Source organism: Phyllostomus discolor, chromosome 1 (assembly GCF_004126475.2).
Source record: "Phyllostomus discolor isolate MPI-MPIP mPhyDis1 chromosome 1, mPhyDis1.pri.v3, whole genome shotgun sequence".
Classification (NCBI taxonomy): domain Eukaryota; kingdom Metazoa; phylum Chordata; class Mammalia; order Chiroptera; family Phyllostomidae; genus Phyllostomus; species Phyllostomus discolor.
In genome coordinates this window covers 46,299,252-46,326,786 of record NC_040903.2, presented here as the reverse complement: position 1 = coordinate 46,326,786, position 27,535 = coordinate 46,299,252, and the positions used below count along the sequence as shown (strand labels likewise).

The 27,535-nt window shown below is 39.4% G+C and overlaps 1 protein-coding gene across 1 annotated transcript in view; it reads right to left on the bottom strand.

Annotated features, from left to right (window-relative positions):
• The window catches only part of MTHFD2L (methylenetetrahydrofolate dehydrogenase (NADP+ dependent) 2 like), a 98,968-nt gene that overhangs the window by 32,178 nt on the left and 39,255 nt on the right, over positions 1 to 27,535 (bottom strand). Inside the window, exon 6 of the mRNA XM_028506865.2 lies at positions 20,910 to 21,002. Coding sequence (XP_028362666.2) covers positions 20,910 to 21,002 — 93 coding nt within the window. The remainder of the gene's footprint in view (positions 1 to 20,909; positions 21,003 to 27,535) is intronic.

Genomic DNA, 27,535 nt, shown 5'->3' with positions numbered 1-27,535 from the left:
ATTTTCTTTTGCTTGCTTTTGTTCTTCTTGTGTACAGGTAGGTCTCACATTTTATTGTTTCTTTGCATGTCTCAATTATTTTTATCAAAAACTGAAAATTTTAGATAACATGTTATAGCAACTCTGGATATGGATCCACCTTACTGGGATGTCTTATTTGTTTAGCAACTTGGCTTGACTCCTTTGGTAAAATCTGTTTTACCCAATTAAATAGATTTCAGTGCAGCCCTGATGTCACTTCTCAGAGACCATGGCCTTGGGTATACACACAGTCACCAGAGGACAGCAGTGGTTCCAGTAGAGCTTTCTTAACTGTGTATTTCCCTGATCTCTCTGGTAAGCTTTTAGCTGTTGGTATCACACCCAGGTCTTAGGCTCAACTGAACTGTTGATTGATTGCTCTATTGTTCAAACAATAATTTGGGGAATAAACTGCTCTACAGTCTAATACAGTTAGATTCAAGCTTCTTTACACACATGGTAGTCCTTCAGCCCAGTCTTTGTTCCAACTCCAGGAGGTATTTTCTTGGCTTCATCTTTCCCTGTTAAGTATGTAGCTAAGCTGTGGTTTAGTTTGTTTCTCTCATGGATTATCAGCCTCCTCTGAAGTGTCCACTACCAAAGTCTCTGTTGTTTTTGACAGCGACTTAGGCTTGAATGTCCCTACACTTTCTCCAAATGAAGTCATTCCCTTAGGAGCAGCTATGAAGCTCTCCATGCTAGCAGCCTGTCTGTACCACCAGGCACAAATGCGGAGCCACTCCTCCAGACCTGAGGGTGACGACAGTGGCCCACTGCTGTCAGAAAGGCAGTCCTGCTCTACAAGCTGGTGTTGGGGGCAGGGGTGGTGGTGGCCTCTTATCTTCACAGTATGCCTCTTCTTACCTGGAGCCTCTGCCCTACAAATAACCTGGAATGAAGGTAAAGGAGACCCAATATTCTTGACTTATAACACCTGGGGTAGAGATTCTGCCCTTCGAATGGGAGCTATCTGGACTAAGGGAGCCCCAGACTTCTTAGCTGCTCTTGTTGGGAATACAGCTCTTGCAGCAATGAGCTGAGTGAGATGAGAAACTCTGGCAGCCTGCCTCCTCCTGAGGAGATGTTGGAATGGGGTCTAAGAGGAGAGGGAGCTCTGTGTTTCTGGATGCACCTGCCCAGAATAGAGCTTCTGTTATGCTGAGCGGGAGGAGGGATGGGACACCGAGGGCCATGGCTCAAGTGCCACAGACTTACACTTTTTTTAGAGCCTTAGTAGATTTTCTTCAATAAATGTTTTCTATTTGCTGTATGTTCCTCAAGAATTTTCAGAGATTTAACATGAGTTTTTAAAAATTATATTTCACCAGTTATGTTTGTGCACTTGGGGAGAGAGTCCATCCCAGAACTCTCTCACATTGCCATTCCAGGAGTCACTCCCTGCCCACAGGTTTCTCAGAAAGAGGTGTTCTGTGCTAACATGCATGTTTATATCATCATCACAAAAACTAATCACTTCACCTTCAATGATGAAATTTTAAACTACATTTACTACAATATTCATAATAATGTCAGATATTTCATATTTTAGAATAAAATTCTAAAACCTTTACATTAATTCCATGAATTAAATGAAAAAATAAAGCATTATTATTATTATTATTAATTTTCTCTGAAGTGTTTGGTAATATTTTTGAGCACACTTTATTTTAATCAGCAAGCACCTTGCAAGCTGTCCAAAGAGAAGAACCTTTGAAGAAGAGAGGCAGATGGGTTATCTCTGCCTTTCAGGCGTAACCACAAATTAAGGTAACAGCTGTTTTCACTGCAAAGGTGTGTCACACTCTACTAGATGAGATGACAGCAGAGGCTGGAATTACAACATGGAATTTTCCACACCCATTCTGAATTTTTAGTACAGCAATAATAAATATTACTACTACTGAAAATATTTTGCATTATTAAAAAACATATAATCCATGTCCACACTAACCTAAATGGAATACTAGAACCACTGGAGTAAACTGAACTATTCTGAGGAAACTGGTGCATATGAATATTCTATCTATATATTGATTTGGTAAAAAGTGACATATTCAAATGGTATTTGATTAACCATTGGAATCCAGAATCAAACAAACATTGGTATTTGTTTATTTGATTCCTCTTGAATGTGTGTCAAGAAAATGTAAATTGATGAGGTCATCTTATAGATTCTTCATCTCACTGATGAGGAATCTATAGATTGCTTTGGGTAGTATGGACACTTTAATATTAATTCTTCTTGTTTTTATACTTTCATTCTTTGCTCATGGCTGTAATCCTTCTTTATCTTTCTAAAAGCATCAAAAAGCACTTATTTTAAAGTCCCTTTTGGTCCTGGATGGCTAGCTCAGTTGGTTAGCTCAGTGGCTTTGAATCAGTCAGGGTACATAGAAGAAGCAACCAATGAATGCATAAATAAGTGGAAGAACAAAGGGATGTCCATCTCTTCCTCTCCCTCTGTCTCCCCCCAGCCCCGCCTTCCTTCCCTATTCCCCCACCAAAATCAACAAAATATAAAACAAAATTTTGGGGGGTTTTACTATTATGTCTATTTTCCTCACTGTCAGATTTTCTGTTTTAACGAGGTTGCTTTTTGTCCTTGCTTGTTTTTGTTAAGTGCCTGTGTATCATTTTCCCTAAGATCTCCTCCTAGGGAACCCTGGTCTCTCACAACAAGCCCATGGTGGCCTCAGCGGAGGCTGGGCTGGTGGCCTGGCTCTGGAGCAGCCTGGCAGTCGGGCTGCGCCCTTCCCAGCTCCCTTTTCAGACTTGTTGCTGCTAAGGCTCAACTCCAGATCCTCATAACTGTATACACTGTGGTCCCATAACTGTGCAAGCTGTTCTTAGCTCAGCCAAGAGACTACAAAGCAGGTGGCGCCTTTCCCAGCACCCAGTTTCACAGACGATGTGCACATGTGGCCCTGAACTATGTGCATGACTCGTGTGGGTATAACGTTGCCAGCACGGTTCTGCAAGCATTCGCCTATTGCAACCCTGCCTTGCCTATGGACTGACTCTATAGCTTTAGACTGTTCTAAACCTCGTTTGCCCCCCATTGCTTTTTTTTCGTTTAAGATAATATTCTTTTTCTAGTCTACAGGGATGTCACTTTCTTGTTTTCTAGAATACCTATGTTTATGAATTTATAAAATATTTTGCAGCCCTGGCTGGCGTAGCTCAGTGTATTGAGCATGGGCTGTGAACCAAAGTGTTGTAGGTTCAATTCCCAGTCAGGGCACATGCCTGAGTTGCAGGCCACAGCCCCCAGCAACCGCACATACCCCAGCAACCGCACATTGATGTTTCTCTCTCTCTTTCTCCCTCCCTTCCTTCTCTAAAAATAAATAAATAAAAAATCTTTTTAAAAAATCTTTAAAAAAATATTTTGCTTAATGTCTGAGTTTGGAGAAGATGGTATGAGGTATGTTTCAGCAGGTGCTTAACTCACCATGATTGGCCAAAATATCACATTAATAATTTTTAAACATAAAATGTTATACGTTATCAACAATATATGCAATATATATAACACACATCAATATATTTATAAATATCATTTACTCATACATAGAGAGTAATCCTACTTAAATGCAGTAAATGTTTACAAGTCTGTAAGAGTTGCTTTTGAAGGTGCCATGTTGAAGAGCAGCTGACTGCCTCTCAGGAAATCTGGCATGACCTTTATCTCTCCAGCACTCGATCAGATCCATTTCTGTGACTGATACCAGAGGTGCTAGCTGGCTCAGGTTTAGAGATTAGGTTGAATGAAAAATGAATCATATCTTTCATCTCTAGACTCACATGAAATGCAGCAGGAGACCTGAATTCTAAGTGACACGTAGGAACTGAGACTGTCTGAAGGCCGGGCATAGTCACATTTCTATCACAGGGTCATTCTCAGATGTAACCTAATTAGCTAGTAGAATGCCAAGCAACATAGCCTGCATTATTTAAAATACTATTTCTCATTCTTAGTTTTTATTTTTACTGTTGTTTCAAAAATGTATCTAGATCAAGGGCAAGTACTATGCAAGTTGCCTTACCATATGTTTTCATCTACTAATAATCTCTGATGCATTTCAAAGGAACTACTTAAAAATTTACCATGGTTTCAATCGTTAGGGCAGACAGCGTGAATGAGGTAACCGAGCAGCTTAAGAACTTAAGTGCTCCTCCCAAATATCCGGTTTATTCTCAGGACTGTACTTTCTCTCATAGCAGCACTCAAACCGTTACTAATCAGACTGAATCAAAGCCAAGCAACACAACATCAACAAAAAGCCCACAGCAAATTGTGAACAGCAAGAGCACTGGACTAAAAGGAATTCTTAGTTCTAATCCTAGGTACACCACAACTAGGACTATGACCCAAGGTCAATGATGTGACCGTCTGTTCATCACATGTAAAAGAGAAGCTATAAATATCTAATCCATAAGAACACTTCACATATAAATACTTCATAAAATATTCACTAATTCACTTTTCCCAACATGCAATACACTCATCCATCTGTGCACTCATCCACTTAAAAGGTATTTATTGACAGTCAATTATGCATTAGGCTCTATCTAGATATCCGATAATCCATAGATTAAGAAGAAACACATAGTCTGTTTTAGGAGTTCAGACAGTTATCACAGAGTACGGCACTGGGAGGGAGAAACGCCCAGGATGTGGATGGAGATGAAGGGGTGAGGGACGTTGAACTGAGCCTGCGGCAGTGGGTGCTCATTTGCGGCCGGAGGACTGTGTTGATTCTAAGAGATGCCTTTGAAAAGCAGGTGAAAGTGATCAGGAAAGCTGTTCTCAAGAGAGGAACCTGAATGTACAACAAAACAACAACAAAACTATAAATTTCCCATGAACTTTGTAGGTTTAAGGCATTTGAGATGGTTTGAGTCCGGATGTATGTTGAGGGTGATGGCGGGAGGTGAAGCTGGAGTCCTGTAATTCCCACTGTGCACTCAGGAGAAGAGAAAGACTGATTTGCTTCAGTTGATTGTGTTCTAGTTCACGTGTGCCCTGAATTTACAAAGCACTTGGTCTCTCCATTGAAAATGTTGGAGATAGCTAGTTTTACATTACATTAAATCACTGAAAGAACTGTGGCTGGGGGTATCTGCTGATCTGGAGGGATGGGCAGGACAGAAGTCCCCACGGGGCAGGCTGAGGAGCCTCTGAGGACAAGTTGCCAAGGCCTGTGCAGTAAAATCCTCCGGGGAAACCGAATACTCTCAATGCCAGGCTGCACTCCAGATCAACTACATCAGAATTTCTGTGTGTGGGACTCGGGCATCAGCAATTTTGAAGTTCCTCAACTGACTGAAATGTGTAGCCAAGGTTGGGTTCCTGCTCTAAAGAAAGAGGGAATCGGGTGTATGTGATGGACTTAAGGCAGCATATTACTTATTGCCAGGGGAGAGATGAGTCTAAGGAGATCTTAGTGTTCACAGCTCAGACCCGGCTTTATTCCAGGCTCCTGTGTCCATTCAGGGTTGTGGAGACAGAGAAGCCATAAATAAACACTGGGCAGAAGCTCTTAAAAATTCTGTATTATGTTTTGTGCTACTCCGAGAGAGACTACCATGAAGGAGAGGCATTCTCTCCACTTTGCAAAAGAACTTCATTCAGTTCCACCATAAGGGCTCCAGCGCACCTAGGATGATCATGCAGCGAGGAGACGGTCCACAGAGGTAGGCAGTGTTGTTCTGTATGAACGTATGTAGTGGCGACGGGGTGGTGAGGAGGTTAAAGCAGAACACCACGTGAAAACCAGATGTGTTAGGGAGCGTAAAAATCTATGAGAGGCTTAAAAATAATAAAGGTGTGAGGCATAATTAAAAAGAATTACACAGAGAATCTCTAAAGTTTTAGCACTATGAGGAAAATATCCAGATGAGAAATATTCTCATTATTTCAACAGATATTTACAGAATAGCTACTATGTGCCAGGTATCAGAGAAAGTGGTGGGAATAAGACAACAAAATAAACAAAAATCTCTTCCCTAACGGAGCCCACATATTCATAGGGAAGGTCATTAAGAAGTAAATAAATACACACATCCCACAATGTCTGGCAATAAGTGCCAGAAAACAAAATAAAAGCCTGCTATTTTTAGATTGGCTTCTCACATGTTTATTTGAACAGAGACACGAATGAAAAGAGTGTTATTACGCAAATTAGTGATTTTCAAACTTGTTGGTTTCAGGTCTGCTTCAAACGACCGAAGAACCAAAAGACCTTTGTTCATGTGGCTTTTGTCCATTGACTTTAACAGATAAACAATTACAACTGATAAACTACTGAAATATTTATTTAATTCTCTGCAAAAAAAATAATAATCCTATTACATGTTCAAATAACATATTTGATTCAAATAACCACATATACCAAAACAAAAAACTAGTGAGGAGAGAGGCTCCGTTTCACAATTCTGACACTCCTCTAGTGTCCAGCTAACAGGAGACAGCTGGGTGCTCAATCTGCTGCTGTGGGGGTACACTCATATGTGGTTGGAAAAGTGAGAAGTGTTCTAAAAGACTTTTAAGATAATCATTGTTATCTTTCTCTGAATCTACATTAAAGCTAGACAAGGTTAGTTGCAATGTGGAATGTGAAGCCTTTTCAAAGAGCTTTCCATGCTCTGTAACATTGAAGCCCAGCATTGGTCTATCTGACACTTTGAATGGGTTTGGTAATATTATGCATTGCTTATTTGAAAAATATCACCTCACTGAGTTACACACATCTTCCAAATGTTATCACATATCATTATACAATATTTAAAAGTCTTATTTGTTGATATCACCATTGACCTCATGAAAAAAGAGTAAGTGTCGGGAGGCGGTCAAGCTTGCAGCAGGGTGACCACTTTTGCAAAATTCTGAATGTGCTTGAGTTGAACTACAGTCTAGTCCAGAGGGCTGGTGTGGGCTCACCACAACTTACCTGGGTGCCTTTGGTACCTACTCCCAGTCCTTGCTTTCACATCCTCCTTCCCACTCACAAAAGCAGACCACTGGGCACACTGACCTATTTATCTGCACCACCAAGCACAGGCCTCCCCATGCCTCATCTTTCTGGTCTAAGGATCATACCACTTCCCAGCAGACTGGAAAGACTGTGGTGATGAACAGAATGAACAGTCTCACTTTCACTTGAGACCCCACCTCCACAAACAGGGAGTGGCACAACCTTAAAGGCATGGTAATCACATAACAACAGCTGAAACAAACAGTAACAAGAAGATTGCACTGTTACACCTATCAACAAAATGAGTGGTGTTGTGTCTAATTTTGTTCTCTATACAGAATTACAGACAATATTATTAAAGAATTCTCAGTGCCAAACCACGCAGAGTCCACTGCCACAGATGAGGTCAGTGTACAGGTCAGAGTGTGGAAAGGACAGGTACTTTGAAAGAATGAGAAAAGCTCTCTGTTCTCCTGGGGATTTGATGAGTGGCTCTGTTACCTTGCTTACGAGCTTTGTTTTAGGAGAATTACTAGTTGCTTATAACATGCTTTGTGATACAAGAACCAAACAAACAATAAGAGCAGCCCATTCATATTCTTTAGGAAACATTAAAATTATGCAAAACACGGAGCTCTAAACAGGCCTGAGATGAAAGCAGGGAAATGAAGGGAATAATTTTTGAGATAAAAAAATGCTTATAAAAAGAAACCAAGTAAAACAATAAAACTAAATACCAAAAAGGTCAAAACATTTTTAAAAATGAATAAAACCCACAAAAGTAGATGCGGAAAACTTCAGACTTTGTGGTAGTTTTTACCCTACCAAAACAAGCCCTTGCCATGTAGCCTCACAGGAGTGTAAAGAGACAGAGGCTGACTTTTGCGAGTATGACCATAACTCCCAGTGCCCCTGTCCTCAGGGGACTGGATTGTACTGTGTGGAAGAGGACTGGAAAAACTGAAATGCACTACAATAAAAATACACCAGATGCACACGAGGTGTCTAGTTAACACTAGTAAAAGGAAAGAAAGCTGCAAAAATCTTTCTTGCCTATTATTAATAAACCCTTGAAAGAGCATGCCAGCCAGCCACTCCCTCTCGGATGCCTTCTGTGACTACCCCAAACTCAATACAGGACCAAGTCCCCTTCCACATATGCATCCATCCACAGCCCCTGGACTTTCCTTCCCACAAACTTTCCCATTTTGCCATTACCTTTGCATGTTGTTACTTGATTAACGTCTGTTTAAAATAGACTACAAGCTTCCTGAGGGTAAGAAAGTAAGGAAGTGTTGCTGGCCACGAGCGCTTAACTCACTGCCTAGCACTACTCGATAGATGTGTGGAGTAAATGAAGGCAGGGAGGGAGACGGCAGTTGTAGACTAGCTGGACACACCAGTCCCGGGGAAGTGGCACATCAATCCAACTAGGACAAAGACCAAAGAAAGAGTCACCAAGGCTCTTGTCCTATATCCTTTCATGGACATGGACAATAGTGTGGTGATTGCAGGGGCGAGAGTGGCATAAGAGGGGTAAATGGTAATAGAAAAAATACAATAAGAATTTAAAAAATATATAAATTGGTGAAAATGAGTTAATGTAAGAAAGCAATTGAATACAGTTCAGTAAGCACTTATCAGACAGCTTGAGGCAATGGATAAATCCTTAGAATTCTGACCAAGAAACTGGAAGTTTTCCTTGTGAGATAAGTTTCTTTTTTCTCACTAGGGAGGAGGAAAGAGCTTCTAAGAAGAGAGAGAACATTATTTGAGCAGTTTCTCTCATTTGTGCCTTATAATTTAATTGGCTTGGCTGGCACTGCAGGGCTATAAACAAGGAGCGAGAAGGTGAAACTGCTGTAAGTGTCTCTGCAGGTCTTGGGAGTGTCTCACCTGGCAGTAGCAGCAAGGATTGGCAGGAAGGGAAGAAGAGGTGGGCAGAGATGCCAGGAATTTCCAAATCACAGATTCCAGGGGGAAGTGTGGATGAATACCGGTTATTCTGCTGCACATAGCATAATAGGACAAAGTATGGTCTGAGAAATTCCTCCTGTGGGAAAATGGAATGATACCGGCAGCTGTACAATAACTAGTAGGTACCCAGCAGGGCGATGAGGCTGCCAGTAAGTCTGCACAAGCATGCAGTCTGAGGCACCGGAAAGAACTTGGGCTGTGGAGGGGAACAGATTCTCCACCTTGACAATTATAAACTCTGTGATCTTACACTAATGGTAAGATTACATTTCACATTTATAAAAATAAACACAGCAACACTTTCCAGCCCTTGCTCTAGGTTTGCTATGAAAACAAAATTAGGTCGATGAAAGCACACAGCACGGTGCTTGGCGCCAGCAGCATTCCATGAGTGACGGCCGCCTTTGGCCTCTCGGTTTTCTAATTGAAAAGTCAGATGCAAAATGAATACTGGGTTGTATATAGTTGTTATAGTGATATTTAGTTATTATAAGTGACCTTTCTATGTAACTAAAATATCTCTTTTTAAATAAGTTGCTTCAAACTTATTTTTAAAAAGTCAAAGTATATATATAATTATATTTTCCTAAATAAATGTCATCATTAATTGCCTTTTGGCAATTTTAGCAACTCAATTTATTTTGTAAATGTCCTGTTATTTTTCTAGGGTTAAAAAACAAACATGGCTTAAAGGGCCATGATACAGATAGTAGCACGTAAAACCTAGACAGTTTTCTATAAACGAACTAAAAATCCCCAGTTTTACCTGTGTTAGCCACCGTTGTCATATGACTATGATCTTTAGCTGATTCCAGGAACCAATGTCATAATCAGTGAGTGATTATTTTTACATATTATTCTAGGACGAATAGTGTACCAAACTAGCTTCCACTTAGAGTTTACAGGCCAGAGTCCCTGAGGAAAATGTGGTACAGATTATGAACTCCTAAAGAATGGTAGCATCACCCTGTGTGTGCAAGCTCTTCATAACTGCCACCCATCATGAAAGGGACACATTCAGCAGGCTGTGTTTTGTAAAAGCAAAACTGGAATAAAGTGTAGTAATACTCTACGCATCTAAGGAAAGTGCCCAGGCTTTTACTATTTAAATGTATGAATGTGAAATGTTATTTATCTACTTAGAGAACCATAGTCCCCATCTGCAAGTTTTGCAAAGTGAAACACATGTTGGGGTTTGTTTGTTTTTTTTGTCTTCTTTAAATATGTCCCTTTGGTTCTATTAAATAGTGTTACTAGTAGAATGTGAGTGTGGCCAACATAACCATAAATTCTTGAGACACAGTTGTGCATGCTTGATGCCTACTCCTTCTATTACTATAACATGTGCACTTAAGGTCAAGCAAATGATCAAGGAAAATATGAAAAAGCACATCCCACTTGCCAAAGTCGTGGCAGCAACAGACAATAGTGGAATGAAGAATTAAGATCAGGGGCTTTAGAGTAAGACATGGTTCCCTGTCCTGCTTCAGCCACTTCATTATACAGCCGTGGGCAAATCAGTTCACTCCATGCCTGAACATTTTACATGTGTAATATAGGCATAAAAACCTACTGAACTCATAAAGATATTGTAAGGCTTAAGTAAGATAATGTTTCCAAAGTGCTAGTAAACATTAGTCATTACTGCTATCATAAATAAACTTTATGAGCACTGATATTTAAAGAAAATATTGAAAAGTTCATACTGAAACTCTCTATACAAATATTATTTTAAGATCTGTTTGTTAACAACCTCTCAGTTTGAAAAAACAATGTCCCATGAGACTCAGAAATATTTTAATTATTTAATCATGTAGGAAAAATTTTAATGTCTCTACATATATCTTTTTAGAAATCTCAAGGCCTAGCTAATGCTAGGGATAAATCAGATAAATTTTGAAACTAGACAGGTTTTTCTAAGGTTTAAAATATTTGCATTTGCATAAGGACAGAAATGGATATGCCCCTATTTATTATAGAGTGTATTTCAGTTAAAATCTGGATCTGTCTTCTGCAGACTGCAGTAGAACAAGGTGTTAATGACAGATCTCCGGGTAGTTCTAGGGCCCTAGGGCAAGAAGAAGAAACTTCAGCAGCTGGCGATGTTGGAAACAGCACGGCAAAGGAAGAAGTCAGGACTCAGATGAGCCAAAGTAGAGGCTCCCCTTCCTTCCCTGTTCCCTCCTAGTCTTGCCCTACTTCTTCCTCTTGGAGCTAATTGAAAACTAGGTGATTTCTTTCTACTATATATTTGCAAGTGAATATAAAAGCCCAAATTACCCTGAATCTTATCATCCCTAGGTCTTTCAGTTTCTCACTTCTCTTTTTCTATAAATTTTATTGAGGTATAATTTACATCCCATTACAATTTATCCATTTAATTCACATATCTTGTCATTTCTTCTTTTCTCTCAAGAGAAGTCACGTAATTAACACGTTTGCTTCTCTGCAGGAGGGAGGCCACGTCTGGGTGGTCCGCCACTCCCACAGTCCTTTGCATTGAAAGCTTAGGCCCCCTGAGACAATGAGACAGCAGGCAGAACACTGCCACACACCAGGGGTGGGTCATCTTAATATTTTTAAACTCCATTTTTATAATTATGAAATCAACACATCCTGGGGAATTTACTTAGACAATTCAGAGAAAGATAATATTTATCCATCACTTGTTACCCATCACTTGTTAGTCGGGAATAACCACTCTTCTCAAGCCGTATTTTTTTCTTCCATCTTTGCCTTTCTGCTTGTCAGTGTGTGTGTGGCAATGCGCTGGGGGGTCGTGTTTGGATTTCTACCATGGACGTAATCTAATATAATTACCTTTCAGAATATAATTGGCTGTAAGCATTTTCTCTCTTTTTTTGATACACCATCATTCATTAAATGTTCCCATGTTGTTGGATGTTTAGACTCTTTCCAACTTATTGCTATCATAAATAAATCTGCGATGAATATCCTTGAATATTATCTCCGTCAGCCTCATTACAACTCTCAGTGGGACAAATTCCGAGATGCAGTATTTTGGGAATGGAGATAATGTCTGTTCACAAGCTTATATCCAAAACAAGTTTTTAAATCATTTTTATTTGTTTTTGAAGAAATGTCCTCAAGTTCACTATCTCATCTAGTGCCCAGGGTAAACTAACACCGTGTTCTGAGTTCTTTCCAAGCCATTCAGCGCTCCTTTGCAGAGCTTCCAAAAAAGTCAGCAGACTTACTACAAAGGAGGGAGGGAACCCCTTCAAATCAATTTTTAATAAAAAAAAGTAAATTTGGGTGATATCTTAGTGACCTAAAAGAACTTACATTACTCTTAGTAAACATGAAGGGATTCTTATTCACCACGATATGGTGTGCCACATTATTTCTAAGAATATCTTGACCAACTATCCTGGGATGCATGTGTATTATAATGTGTTTTTGTTGTGTGTGTCTGTGTTTTGCAAAAACAGGAAATCTTCCCAGTTACCTTTAAAATAAGTATAAGCATGAATTATGAAACATAATAGAAACTCAGCAGAAACATGGAAATGAGCCTGCCCTTTTTTGCAATGTAATAGCTGATCCCCGATATTGGTTATTATCTTGATTTGAAGGGCACATATTAGATGCTGAGATACTAAGGGGGCATCGCCTGCAATCTGCACACTCCGGGAAGAAGTTTGAGAGAAGAAGCCCATGCTCATGCATAGTCCTCATTAATGCTCAGGTTTTGTAACAAAGGCAAGCCATTCTAAAATAAGCAATTACTAATCAACCAAATAAGGAATAAATTTGGAGGAAATGTACTCAGTTGAAAGAGAAAGAGACAGAGACAGAAACCTTTCTCTGACTATATAAAACAGGTGAAATGAAAGGGCTTTCACAGAACGCAGTCTGAGGAGACACATGCTGACTCCCTCCTTCTCATCCCCGCCCCTCAGAACCCGAGCCACACCCACAGCAGGCAACCGGGGGCACAGGCTCTCCACAGCCCGTATTATTTGAACATCATCTCTGCCTGGATCACACAAGTGCTGATGCGTGACATTTTGATCCCTGATTTTTAAAAAAGTTTCATTTTTTCTGTATTTTAATTAGATGGGTGAATGTAACTCAAAACCACAACTAATAATAACTGACTATCGATAATAAAATCATTTCACTTTCTTCCAGTCAACACATGTTTGGAAGAGACATTTAGCAATACCGTGCAATCTGAGTACACCACAGGAATGATGACCTCACCAAAAAAGGGCGTGTGTTCCTACGCACATGAGACAGTGAAGTATTTCCTTAGTTTTTCATTGAAGACAATCATCAGTTCTCAGCTGTGACTCTGCCTCCTCCCTACCTGACCCTTGAACTCTGCAGGTGCAAGCTCTGATTCAGTGGTGCTGATGCAATGCCATCGTCAGCCTTTGTGAAGTGGAACAGCCCAAACTAGGCAATGAGGTTGAATGGATCCTGAGGAGAGCATCTCCCCCTATAAAGGCCCTCTTCAACTTCTAGGAAAAAAGCTAAAACTAATGATAAGCACCTGAATTCTGAAGAAGTTTATTCACTGAACAGTGAGTTTTCTAATCCCCAGTGCAATGTTCTTCACTAGGTATAAGAAATATAATGATAAGTACTGATAAGCACCTGAATTCTGAAAAAGGAAGTTTATTCATTTAACAGTGAGTTTTCTAATCCCCAGTGCCAGGTTCTCCACTAGGTACAAGAAATATAAAAATAAATAGGGCATGGTCCTGACTCCTGAAAGTCATAATACAGTGGGAGTCACATCAGTGCTGCCCCCTCACTGTGGCCACCTTCCTCACCACCCCACCGGAATGCTTACTGTGCTTTAAAGACTCTTCTAGGTCCTCTGTATTTCCACTCTGCTCCTCTTTCATTATTTTGTTACACTTCACAATTCACAATGTGATGCTCGAGAGAGGACTTTTCTATAAGGGCATCCAATGTCACCCCATATTAGCTGATGAATCTAAATTTTACATAATATTAAGGCATATTGTATGCCTTACATGGGTGTTGTTAAGCAGCTTTTGTTCCACTATAAGCTATGACAACACACCCTCATATAAAGTAAGGTCTATCAAAAAAGTTAATAAATTAGAAAGGTGAAAGTCCAATGAAGTTATCGTAGGAAAAAATGCTTTAAACCTCCTCTTCAGTGTTGTTCAGATAACATAATTGGAGTCACTAGTTGAAATGAGTAATAATATTCAAGGTAAGTATTTTAAAAGGCACAGAGCCTTAGAGTAGATTTTAAATCACCCACTGATACACCAGGAAAAACATCATGGCCTCAGTCACTGCTCTTTATCAGAAATGGATTAGCTACACTGGAATCTGTCCTGCTTTCAACGTGGAGACTGCCATTTGCTAACAGAAAGAGAGGGCTTTTAATCCCTACTAGCACATTGACCCTGAATATCATGACCACGCCTGCCCTGACCAGAGCCTCAGGACAGTAGAATGGATAGCATAAGGCGGGGAAGAAGAACAGATGGGAAAAAACGGACCAGAACACTAGACTATACAGCCACAAAAAACTACAGAACACACCCAAGACATGTAAAACTTGTTTTGGGGTCCTAGCTTTTAAAGAATAAGGATCCAGAAGCCAACAGAAGTTTCAAGCAAAAACTAGGCAAGCTGGGCTCAGAAATCAAATAATCAGACCATAAAGGATTGAAAAAACATTTCCTTTTTGCTTTATAAGCCCTTGATGTAGTTACATAATAGGCACGAGAAGTGCATGATTACTGAAACCAGGCTTCCTACGGCAGAAACAGTGCTGTGAAGACATCACAGGCTACTGGGCTCCAGGCTGCAAAGAGCAGCGCCATGGGGCAAACCGGCGGAGTCACGTGATGGAGACAAAGTGCATTTGATGACAGCTTTGGGCGGTCACGACAAACAGACCAGAAATGCAAGCACATACAGAAAATACAGGCTGTGAGAAACTTTCATTAATAAAGTCTAAATGTGTGCTTGCTAACTCTGTTTTTGAGAATATAAGTAACCATTCATAAGTAAATAAAAGACTTAAGACCCATATAATAAACATTAAAGGTATCTTGTGCAAATAATATTAGGTGTTTATAGTGATATTCAGTTTTTTACTGCATTATTCATAATAGTAAAAAAATGGAACAATCTAACTGTCCAACAATCAAGAATCGATTACATAAATTACAGTATACCCTTAGCATAGAATAAGTACTACGAAGTTATCAGAAATCGTGTTATAGAAGAACGCATTTTATGAGGAAACATACACAGTGCAGAGCTGCAAAATACAGATAGTACATACAAGTGAACACGTTGTGTATTAGTTGCTTTTACACATAGTAAATATAAAGGAGTTGAAGGCCAAATATGAAATTAACTTTGGCTGGCTTTGGCTGGAAGTACGGGTTCTTTCCTTCTCTTATTCCCCATGTTTTCTAGAATTTTATGATAAGGACATATTCCTGACATTAGGGTAAAAAATCTATATCCAAGCATCCTCATGTACATCGATAGAGCCTGTTTGCTGTGGACCAGGGAGGTGTTGCGAACTTGGTAACTCAGGTTCTGGGAGTGGACTGTGGGGTCTGGAACGGGGAGGGGAGAGGAAGTAGAAAGAGAGAGGAGATTGGGTGAAGGTCTGAGAGGACGAACCCCTTCACCTAAGTGCCTCTACCTCCCCCAGCCGCTCACAAAGTCAGACAGACTGTTTAGAGAGAAAGAGAGGCAACAAGAGACTTACCCAGGGACAAATACACAGTCATTCCGAGAAGCCACAAACCTTAAGTAAAAATTAAGCTTTTTTTGAAGTTGGTCTCATGTGTAAGTCACTTCTTAGATTAATCTATGTTTATTTTATGATAATCAGTCAGCTTTGGCACCGTATTATTATCCAAAGAAAACAAAAATATATTCCTTTAGTTATATGAAAGTTATAGCTTAATAAGCAACTGATTTGTTATTTCTAAATTATTGTTTAAATACATGCCATGGCCTAAGAAGGACTAACACATAACATATTAGCATATAATATTCATTGGAGTATTTGCAATATGCTAAGGCCTGTGCTATATGCTCTTTACATGGGCTGGCTGGCTTAACACCCCTACGTTAGAGGTTATTGTCACTCTTTACACTGAAGAGGTGGAGGCCCAGAGGGAAGGGGCGACTTGGCCAAAGCTGCACAATGAGCAAGTGGCAGAGTTAGGACTCGGATTCAGACATTTTTACTCTAGCATGGCCTGTGCGTTTACACTGCTCTACACTATTGACAATAACTGACAAGATTAAGATAAATGACACTTTGGGGGAGGACGAAAGGAATCCTTAGTGCAGCAGCAGAGGCTAAAGGGGACAAGATGAAGAATGAGAAGAATATGGGGAGAAGAATAGCATCAATAAAACCATGCAGTGTGCTGGCCTCCACTCAGGAAGCACCCGGGGCTGCAGAGGATTAAGTCCTACCCCCAGGCTGCAGGAGCTGTAGAGGATGGAGCAGGCTATTGGCATGCCCTCCCCCACCTGGCCCCCTGAACATTACTGATGCCGCTCAAAGGAAGAGGAGATACTATATTGAGAATCCAGGATGATGCTCGATGGGTGTGTACCTAAAACTTGAAAATACGATGGGAGAATTGGTGAAAAGGAGTTGGTTGGTCACCTTGTATTTTATGAAGAGTAAGTATGAATATTCCAAATCACTCTACTGAATTGCCCACTCAGTATTATACTGCAGTGTCCATCATTAAAAGTGTTGCAATGCACATGCTAGACTTAGGACTGTCGAGGTTCATTCATCACGCTGTAAGGGATGGCCTATTAGGGGACAAAATGACAGCTCTTACCAGCTGTGACACTGTCCCCAGAGGTTTATAATAATAGGCAAGTGGCACTGACTCAGCAGCTTGCCCTCCGAGTGAAGCTAGTTCCACACAGTTTACTCAGATGGGTGGAGGGACCTTTAGACAATGTCTGGAAAAAAATCTGCCTATCCTCCCTGGAGAATGAAGATTCTCAGAACCTTTACAAATGTAGGATTTCCCCATTTCCTGGAAGTGTGAGATATGAGAGAACCAAAGAATTTTCCAACGCAGTCTTAGAATTGGCATCCTATTCCAGCTGGCTTCCCTCCTTTATCATCAGCCTCACACAAGGCAGTCTCGCCTTCGGCAGAACTACAGCAGTCCCCTTTGATCCTTGGTTCCACCGTCTGTGCAATCAGTTACCTGTGGTGAACCTAGATCCAAAAATAGTAATGGAAAATTCCAAGAAAAAAAATGCACAAATTTTACATTGTGCACTGATCTGAACAGCATGCGAAAATCTTGCACTGCCCTGCTCTGTCCGACCTGGGATGTGAACCATCCCTTCGTCCAGCACATTCACACTGTATATGAGAATCTTCCCTGTCCGTTAGCCACTCAGTTGACATCCCAGTAATCACCAGTTACACTAATGCATGCTCATGTTCAAGTGACCCTTATTCCACTTAATAATGTCCCAAAGCACAACAGTAGTGATGCTGAAAATCTGAATATGCCAAAGAGAAGCTGGAAAGTGCCTCCTTTCAGTGAACGGGTGCGTACGGTACAATAAAATATTGAGAGGGAGAGAGAGGGAATGTGAGAGCAACAGTCACATAAATTTTAGTTCATTGTTAATTACTTTGTTAATCTCCTACTATGACTAACTTATAAATTAATCTTTATCCCAGCTATGTATGTAAAAGGAAAGCATAGTATATAGAAGGTTGGGTACTACCTGCGGTTCAGACATCCACTGGGGGTCCTGGAATGTATTTGCAAACAGCAGGGGGGTACTCGACTTCTTTAATCAACCGTTTAATGCCCTGTGTTTCAGTTGTCTGTAGCAGTGTCTTTCTTCACCTTTCTCATAATTTCTTCATCTTAACACTTATACTCTTTTATCTCTTATTCATAGCACTACTCTTTTACTTAAAAAAATAGTTCACTTTACAGCTTTATTAATTTATGACAAACAAAAAATCTATCTTTATAAAATTATATCCCTAAAAATATCAGCAAAATTTGTATCAATTTGAAGAAGTCTTTGTTCTCCTTGTAATCTCAAAATCAAAGCAACACACATCTATCGAGTACACACACTGTGTCAGACATCGTCCTAAGCACCAGCAAAAAGAAGTTCTGCCCCTGCTGTGTAGAAGAGAAGGCAACAGACAACTATAAACAGGTGCTAAGTGTTATAATGACAACATGGCAAATGTTCTGGAAACAAATTCTTTTTGTGAACTCAGAGACGTAGCTTGGAATAGGGACTTAGAGCCTTTTATGTCTAAAGGCATAGGGTGACAGTATCTGGTTTTCAGAGGTGATCTTCTAAATGAGTGTACATCTTGAATTCTGGGGAGATGTTTAAAAGGTAAGTGCTATATAGTTAAAACTATAAGGTTACAACTATATGAGTTTGAGAAACTAGAGAAGTGAGATTAATATGAACATAAGCTAATTTTAGTCATGGCCCAGGGTCTTCACACACCAATTTCTCTTTCACTTCTTCCTCTGGAAGCCCATCCAAGATTTCATCAGCACATTCTTTACTCTCATCTCAGACATTATCAGTATCTCTGATCCTCCTTCCACTCTTCCTGACTTTTAAATGGCATCGCTTCCATATATGTCATAACCATTCTAGTTATGACAACCATGCAGCCCTCCCTGTTGCAGCCGCCTCTGCCTTTTGATCACTGCTTCCTGCTTTGATCCCCACTGCTAATCGTGTTTGTTTATTTCCCCACACAAAATGCATGGTGTGGTCATTTTAGTTATATTTCATTATTATTGTCTGGTTATATAAAAATGTTTTAATTGATTTGAGAGAGAGAGAGGAACATCAATTTGTTGTTGCACTTATTTATGCCTTCATTGGTTGGCTCTCGTACGTGGCCTCAGCAGAAACTGAACCCACAACCTTGGCGAATCTGGATGATGCTCTAACCAACTAACCTACCTGGTCAGGGCCTAAAATTTCTATTTTTTAAGACTGATGCATGCCTTCTTTATAATTCCACTGTAATTTACCAATATGTACATATTTTATCCTCAAATTTTCTGGATGATTACTAAGGAAATAAAAATGTAGCAGTCTAATTACTTCTTATAAATTCTCAATTTTCTTCCCTGAAATTTCCCATTACATCACACAAATATTTCTTCAGGATGACTGCAAGGCCATATACAGAGCTGTTTTCCAGAATTCAGCATACATTTGAATCTAGTTAGAGGCATCAGAGCTGGGATACAAGGAAAGGAACAACACCTGTTGCAACAATCCACACTCAAATGTTCCCTGGCCAAGATTCATTCGGAGGGTGTGTGGCCAAGGCACCATCTAAAACACCCTGCTCATGGGATTGGCGCCCTCTGGTGGCAAGAGGATACCTGGAGTAGGGTGGCTGCTGTATAGAGCTTCAGTACTGTCTCATCACCTGGAGACCTGAGTACCTCCTGGCTTCTATGTCATTTTTTATATAGAATGGGTCCTTCCTTCCCCTGTCTCCTTTTCACGTCTTATTTTTTAACACCTTGCACACAGTGCTGGCTTAGGCCTTTACAAAGGAACATACAGTGAGTCTATAGGAAAAGCTCAAGACTAATGATAGTGTTGGCATAACAACTTGTGCCATGAGGTTTGACTTAGTCACAGTAGAATGTCAGTGGTTCCCGACAGAGGACTGTGATTACCCACTTGTCGTTTCTCATAACAGGAAAAACATGAGCATAAATGTATAGCACAGGCTTTGCTTCACTGGAAGAAAATCTGCATTAATATTACACTTGTAAATGGGATCTAAGATCAATTGTGAAACATACATTATAAGTTGTTAACAGTAGAGTCAATCAAATAACACCTTTTAAAGATGATATTAATTTTATTCTGTCTAAAGTTAGAGATGGACAAAGATGACACTCATATTCCTCTCTCCTCACAAAATTCCAAGGCCTGTGTATGAATTCAAGTGTTTCTAAAAAGAAGTAAATATAATATGTATTTTCCATGAATCTCTCAGCTGCTGCAGCAGCATGTCACCTACTGTTGCCCTGTGGTCTGACAAAGTTCACTGACTCTCTAAACATCTGTCCTTCTGTCAATCCAGTTCAAAACCTTGCATTTGGTATACCACCTGAATATAATTTCTTAGAAAAAACAGAAGTGTGGTTAGCAGCTTATTGGTGACTTCTAGAATTACCAATAACACCTAATTGATAAACAAAATTAAGCCTCTCATTCAAGCCTCGGAGTAAAGCATGAAGAAACACATGTCTGCAATGTACAAATACTATGTGGCAAGAGTATAGGTAGACATCAAGGGTAGAATCATTTCATATGTTCAAATGTAAAACAAATTAGGAAAAAAACCCTAGATCCATTAAGTTGAAGTGTAATAACTGTTCTCTCTGTTTCTACTCTTGCCTCTCTAAAGTCAATTCTCCTTGGCCTAGGGTAAGTAATCTTTGAAAAGCATATGCCAGACTGTGTCAGTCTCCTGTTCCCAGGCATCTTAGCTTGTATCAAGATTTTTACCATGGCCTCAAAGTCTAGCATGTGCTAGCCATGGCTATCCCTTCAACAGCATTTCCTACCAGTCTCCCTGTAACTCGTTCATGTTCAGAAGCAATGATGTCTACCAAAGGAACTGGCAAAGCGCACATTGGTTCTTGTGCTTAGTCTTGCATTCCAAAGGTTCTTCAGGCTTTCCATAATGAAGTGACAAACGCTAACACTGGCACAATGGATCAATATGATGACTGCCAAGAGACAGAATCCAGTTGATGGAAATGAATCATAAATATGCGTAACTCTCTGAAGAAGTGTTTTTTGCAGACATCCCAGCAATTAGGGCAGGAGTTACTCTGCTGATGATATTCCACCAAATAATACCCACTAAAGACTTACCTGCAGCGACTATGACAATATCTGCCAGCTGAGTATGGATCTTCAGTTGTTCTTTGGGGGTGTATCTGTGAGCTATTGTCACAGTGGCATCACCTGGAATGCAGAAGAACTTCTGTTAGTGATTGTTTAGCTTTTTCATAATTTATTAATACTCCAATTCTAGAGGAGTTGTTCCTAAGCATAGGAAAATTGCTTTGAAATTATTAAATCACTTTGAAAACAAAAGCTGGATAAGAACATGTAGATGGCCCATAGTATTGTGCCCTTTAATTACCAGTGGAAAATCAAATGAGACCAAACAAGGGTATGTCCTGATTATTACTGAAGAGCTATAAACATTGGGTTGGCCAAAAAGTTTATTTGTTTTTTCCATAAGATGGCTCTCATAGCACTTCACTCGAAACAATTTTGTTTGGTTGTATTGTGACAGCTGTCATATCAGCATAAATTTTTAAAACATCTTATGAAAATTGATGAATTTTATGTAGCCATTTTAATATTGAAAATGGATGAAAATATACAACATCTTCAGCATATTATGTTTTACTATCTCAAGAAAGGTAAAAACACAACTGAAATGAAAAAAAAAAAAACCAGGATTTTTGCAGTCTATGGAGAAGGCGCTGTGAGTGATCAAACGTGTCAAAAGTGCTTTGCGAAGTTTCAATGCTGGAAATTTCCTGCTGGACAATGCTCCACAGTTGGGTAGACTAGTTGAAGTTAACAGTGATCAAATTGAGACATTAATTTAGAACAACCAGCGTTATGCCACATGGGACATAGCCAACATACTCGCAATATCCAAATCAATAAAGTTATTGGTGAAAATGAAAAATGTGTTTTTTATTTTACAGAAAAAAAACTAAATGGACTTTTTGGCCAACCCAATAGGATCCTAAAACCCAGCATTTGAAAGTTCTGTCTTGACAAGTTAATACATAGATGTAGGAGTCACTCATTGGCTTGATAAGATATGTAAATACTGAAAACAGTCAGATAAGTGCACTAAAAATGGGGCAACGTATTGTGGCAGGACAGGTTAGAGATTAATTCTGCCTCATCTTGGCAGGTGCCTCATCTTGAGGTGTCAAAAAGGGTTCCAAAAGGAGGCAACATCCTCTTTTACATCTTAAAGCAGAAATAAAAGTCCACCAATCAAGGACCAACTTTGAAATTATGTGTTTAGGAAATGATGAAGAATCCTATGCTTTAACAAAAAATATCTATACATACTTTAATAAAGTGATGTATGAATAAGAAAGGTTATCAGACTGAGAGAATCCAGTGATTAAAGTGAGAGCCAAGGAAGAGGAGTGAAAGAAAGGCAGTAATAAGTGTAGTCAAATGAAGGACTTCCAGTATGAACATGGCTGTGTGAGACAGTATTTTCTCTCTTCCCTTCCTGGATAACATACATCAACAGAAACTGCACCATCTCTATTTGTAGCAAAACTAGAAGACATATTTACCCTAGACTCTAAAAACATGTAAGATTTACCCAGGAGCAGCAGAGTTAGTACATACAGCACAGAGAGAAAGGCAGCAAAGAAATGCAGAGAACAAGATGGCTAGCAGCAACAGAGCTCTGAAAATGACTGCAAAAATATATTCCCTGAAGGTGAAGGGCTCACATCAAAATGCAACATTTGTAACAGATAAAATAGGAAGCAGCTCTGAGGAAGCCCTTACACAGGGGAGCCATTTCAACAGGAAGGGAGTCGTTTGACTGTGAAGTTTTTGAAGGAGGAATCCAAAAGCTTCCCAGTATCTCCTCCACAACCCTAACAGAAGAATCCTGCAAATAGCAGATCCAAGAAATCCAACTCATTCAACAGTAACTAATTTTTTAAAAGCATTTGACAATGCATCAAAAGTATACTATATGAAGATCAGCTCAGGGGAATTTGGGTATTGATAGAAATATTCAGATTCTATTGTAGTTACATGAGTACAATAGAATAGCATTTGTTTAAATTCATGGATGTATACCAAAAAGAGGGAATTTATATGCAATTCTCTTAAGTTAAAAAAATACATTTAAAAAGTGGCAGACTCAAGAAAAAAGCAAAAAAAAAAAAGTGTAAGGAATCTACCAACATACCAATAAGCTTAACAGCACAATATTGTTATGAAAAAGTTGAACATTATGATTAAACATTATGCCAACAAAATTTAAAATAAGTTAAAGTCACAAAAACTGGGGAAAAAGACTTGAATTCATACAAGTGGATTTACAATGGCCAACACTGACATACATTCAGTAAAACAGATGGATTTTAAAGATTAAAAAAAGAATCCTCTGAGCCAGCAAGCAAAAATCCAAAATTTTACATTTAACTGGGGAAAACAGCAGGGCATTGCCTACAAGAGACACATGTAAAGAAATTAGAAGCCAAAGATTTTATATTCACTCAAGTTGTCCTTCAAGATTAGAGGAGGTAAACAATTTTGGAATTGTAAGAACTCTGGGAATATTGTTCATATGAGTTTTTCCTGCAGAACATGCTAAAAGAAAAAAAATATTGAGATGACTTTCAATCATTATCGAAACATGTTTTGGATTATTTCACTCCTCGGTAAGTCTGGCCAGAGAGAACCATGGGAAATATCAAAGCCATATTTATACTTGACTGATCAGTTTCTGACTTGGTGATATCAAACCATGAGAAGGTTTTCAGTCAGTCAGATGATGATAGCAAAGAAGTGAACCAAGAGGTTTAAACGCAACTGTTTTCTGATAATGCCTTTGCCCCTTAACACCTGTTCCTGGTCCTGAGTGCTGTCATGTGTTAAAATAAAAAACAAATAGAGACTAACCTTGAAGATTCCCTGAGCAGACAAAACCAGTTTAGTTATACCAGCAAAGCTTAATTTACCTTATTTGACAAGGCTAATCTGACCTGGGTCATTTCTTCCTTATGCCTCTGAACATCATAAGCAAAACTTGAATGGCTTTCCATGGTTGATATGAGGTAAACATAGACCAATTCCCTACCATTTAAGAAAATTCTAATATTATAACCAATCACTGTGAAGAACAAACAGTCCCCGCTTTCTCACTAATATAAACTGCTTTACAACAATTTGCCCCTGAGCCTCATTCCATGTTTCGGTTTAAGGGCTCCCAGCTTGAAACTATCTTCTGGGTGTGTTTACTATAAACTTTTACTGATCACTACTTTTACTGATTACTACTGGTAAACTTTTACTGATCACTATTTCAGTGATTGATTGGCTTCACTTCTGTTATGTCTAAACTTTTGACACTTGCTAACTACATTCTTATTTACCCTGTCTTACTTGACATTGTGAACACTCCTGTCGCTCCTATTTTCAGTGCTGGTGTCCCACTGCTTTGCTTCAACGAGTCCTCGGGCTTGCTGCACCTAATTCTCTGTCTCCTCAGGTTTTCCCCGGGATGGTCTGTACTAACAAGCTGCAATAGCTACTCCATAGAATGGTGTGCACCTCTGACCCTCAGGTGACTTTTTCCCACACTCAGTTTTATATTCGTATTGCTCACATGACAATAGCCCTGGCAAGGACCTAACTTTTCAACTATACACAGACACAGTAAAAAAAGGATAAGCAGTCATAAACAACTTCATTGTGCCCAGTACTTTACATCACCAGTGTTAAGAAACAGCAAGAATAAAAGACTTAGAACCTATCTCCCAAAATATCAGAGTTCTGTTAGAACTTAGTAATTAATTGCTGGGCAAGATACGCTGCTTACTATACAAAAGTTCAGGTGATCAAGATCTGCCGGAAACCACCTGAGCGGTTTTCTGTGCTATTAGGACCTCTGTAGCTTATGCAAAGTTGCAGGTTGTAGCAAAGAGTTCTTGGCAAATAACAGAGTACCAATTTGAGGAAAATATTTGCTATTTAAAAAAGCTAGAACAAATGATACAATATGCTTCATTTTAGTGTATCTTTTTTTGGCAATATTGCCTAAATGAGTTTACTTCTGTTCGATGTTTCTAGGCCATTCTCCACCTTCATTTACTCAATAATCAAGAAATAATCCCAGAACCATGCTAAGCAATGGAGCTTCACAATTCTCTACTCACATGTGAAAAGCAGATATGTAAATAAGAATTATAATACAGTGTGATAAGTTTCATGGTAAAGAAGGTACATGGACCACCATCACGTACTCTAGCTGAGTAGGATCAGTTAAAGCTCTTAGAGAAGACAGATTTTGATGTAAGAATTTGTTTTGCTTCCATTTCAACCTCCTATGCCTTTCCCATCCTCTCCCACTGATAAATTATTTCCCATGAAACATGAGAAAGGCATATACTTTAGCCCAGACTGCTAGGAACTTCTTCCTTATAAAAGCTGAAGTCTACCATTTTGCAACTTTTACCATGATTACAGATCTATCTTCAACAGAAACACAGAACAATTCTCAACTCCTTTTCTATAAGGCGAATTTTCAAATACCCCCTTGTTCCTGTATCAGCAGATAAAGCCAAATGGCAAAGCCAAAGGAGCTGGAATCTCATGCGCAGGGTTTGCCTTTGCCACTTCCTCTTGGTAAGGAAGAACTGAGTCATTCTCACCACAGTAACTATTGCCATGGGCTGGTCTAAAAGAAACAATCACCGAGGAAATCCCAGGAAGGAAAACTCAGTACTCATCAACAGAACAACACTCGATGCATCTTAAAATAATTCTGCAATCTCTTGATTCTGAATTCCATTTACTGTATGTTTTATATTCCAGCTTCAGTTGCTTTTTCTGGATTAAATTGTCTAAATTATTTTAGGTATTGTTACAGAGCACTTGGATGTAAGTCTTCTGTTCATGCTTTGGATGGGCCAGGCTTTAATGCCTTTGTATCTGGTCAAGGCCTGGCTGACTTGATTTGTGGTGTATCAGTCCTTCAGTTTTCTTCCAAACATGTTGGGCCAATCAATGGCTTCACTTTAACTAGTCACATACTGTTTTAAGCTCATTCCTTTTCAACATTTACCTTAGAGTTCCTTTGAGAGAGAGTACTAGGGAGGACTGCCTGACTCCTGACCACCAGTGTCTATAGATACTTTTAAAATATGTCCCAAGATTTGCCCAAAAGTTATTGAGTTGAAACCTTGGATACATGTATGCAACAAAGACAATATGCAAATGAGCAAATGCATACATAATAAACTTTTACACAGCAATAAGTGCTAAGAAGAGTACAGAGTAAGTGAATAGAAAGTGATAACATGGGTGGTGTTTTGATAGGGTGCTCAGAGGCAGCCTGAGGTGGTAACATTTGAACAGAAACATGAAGGAAGTGAGCAAATAAGTGATATAAATAACTTCAAAACAAGCATCCAGGCAGAAGGCAAATCAAGGGCAAAGATGCTGACAGATGAGTATGGATGTCATGTTCTAGAAAAGCAAAAGGCAGCTATGACTGAAGAGCATTGATGGAGGTGAGAGCAGTAGGAGAGGCGTAGGAAAATGCAGCCCAGGTTAGATCATGAAAGGTCTTGCCAGCATAGTAAGCAATTCGAATTTCATTCTGAAGTTACACTGTTCTGAGTGTTATGGGAAGACAGAGATGATTGAAGACCCACCAGTGGAAAATAATCTGTGTATGGGAAATGGGACAAGGGTGGTACAGGGAAATTAGTTTGTAAATTGCACAGTTTCAAGGGAGAGACAATAGCTCTCTGGGCCAGGATCTTATCAGTGGAGGTGGAAAGACTGTGACTGCTAATGGAGAAGATACAGGGTGTGAGGGCAAGAGAGAAGTGAAGGAAGGCCTGAGCAACTGGTAAAGTGATGATAATGGCACTTACTAAGATGGAAGACCATGGGGAATTAGACTAAGAGTGAAGGATTGGATATGGCTGGTGTTGCAATGCTGCAGTGGGCAGTGGGTTACCTGGGTCCAGAGCACAGGGGGAGACAGGTGGTATTTAAAGCTATGGGGCTGAGAAGCATCACCCAGGAAATGGCTCTGGAACAAAATCTGAACTCATTCCAATCTTCTGAGAAATCATCCTCAACCCTGACAGCACTAGAATCTTCCATATTTGAAAAAATACTAATGTTCAAGTCCAACTTGTAAAGATTCAGATTTAATTGTTCTGTGTTGAGCTCAGGCAGCTGTATTTTTAAAAGCCCCCAGATGATTCCAGTGGGGAGCTAGGGTTGAGAACCACTTTTTCAGAAGTTGGGAAAAGAAGAATGAATGATCCAGAAACACAGAATGAGAAGAAATGTCTAGTGAAATAAGAGAAATTCATGCCAGAGGTAGATTTAATCTGCGCTTAAACAATAATAAAATGTGGCCATTTCATTAAATTTAAAAGCATGTAATAAATATTACTCAGTCCATTACACAGTTTCCTGATTATAAGGACCCTCGGGAGAAATTATTTTTGGTCTTAATGTCAGAAAATGTTTTATTTATTCTGAGCAAGTGTTTATTTGTAATCTTAAAGACAGTTAATTGGGTAATTAGTCACTTCCCCCTGCTAAAAAGCCCTCAGGATGAAATTAGTGACCCAATCATGGTAAGCATAATTTATATTCAAGGAAATAAATTCACAAAACGTATATTCACTACCAGTATATAAAAAGCAATGTGCTTGGAACTAAGGATATACCCACAAAGATTAACT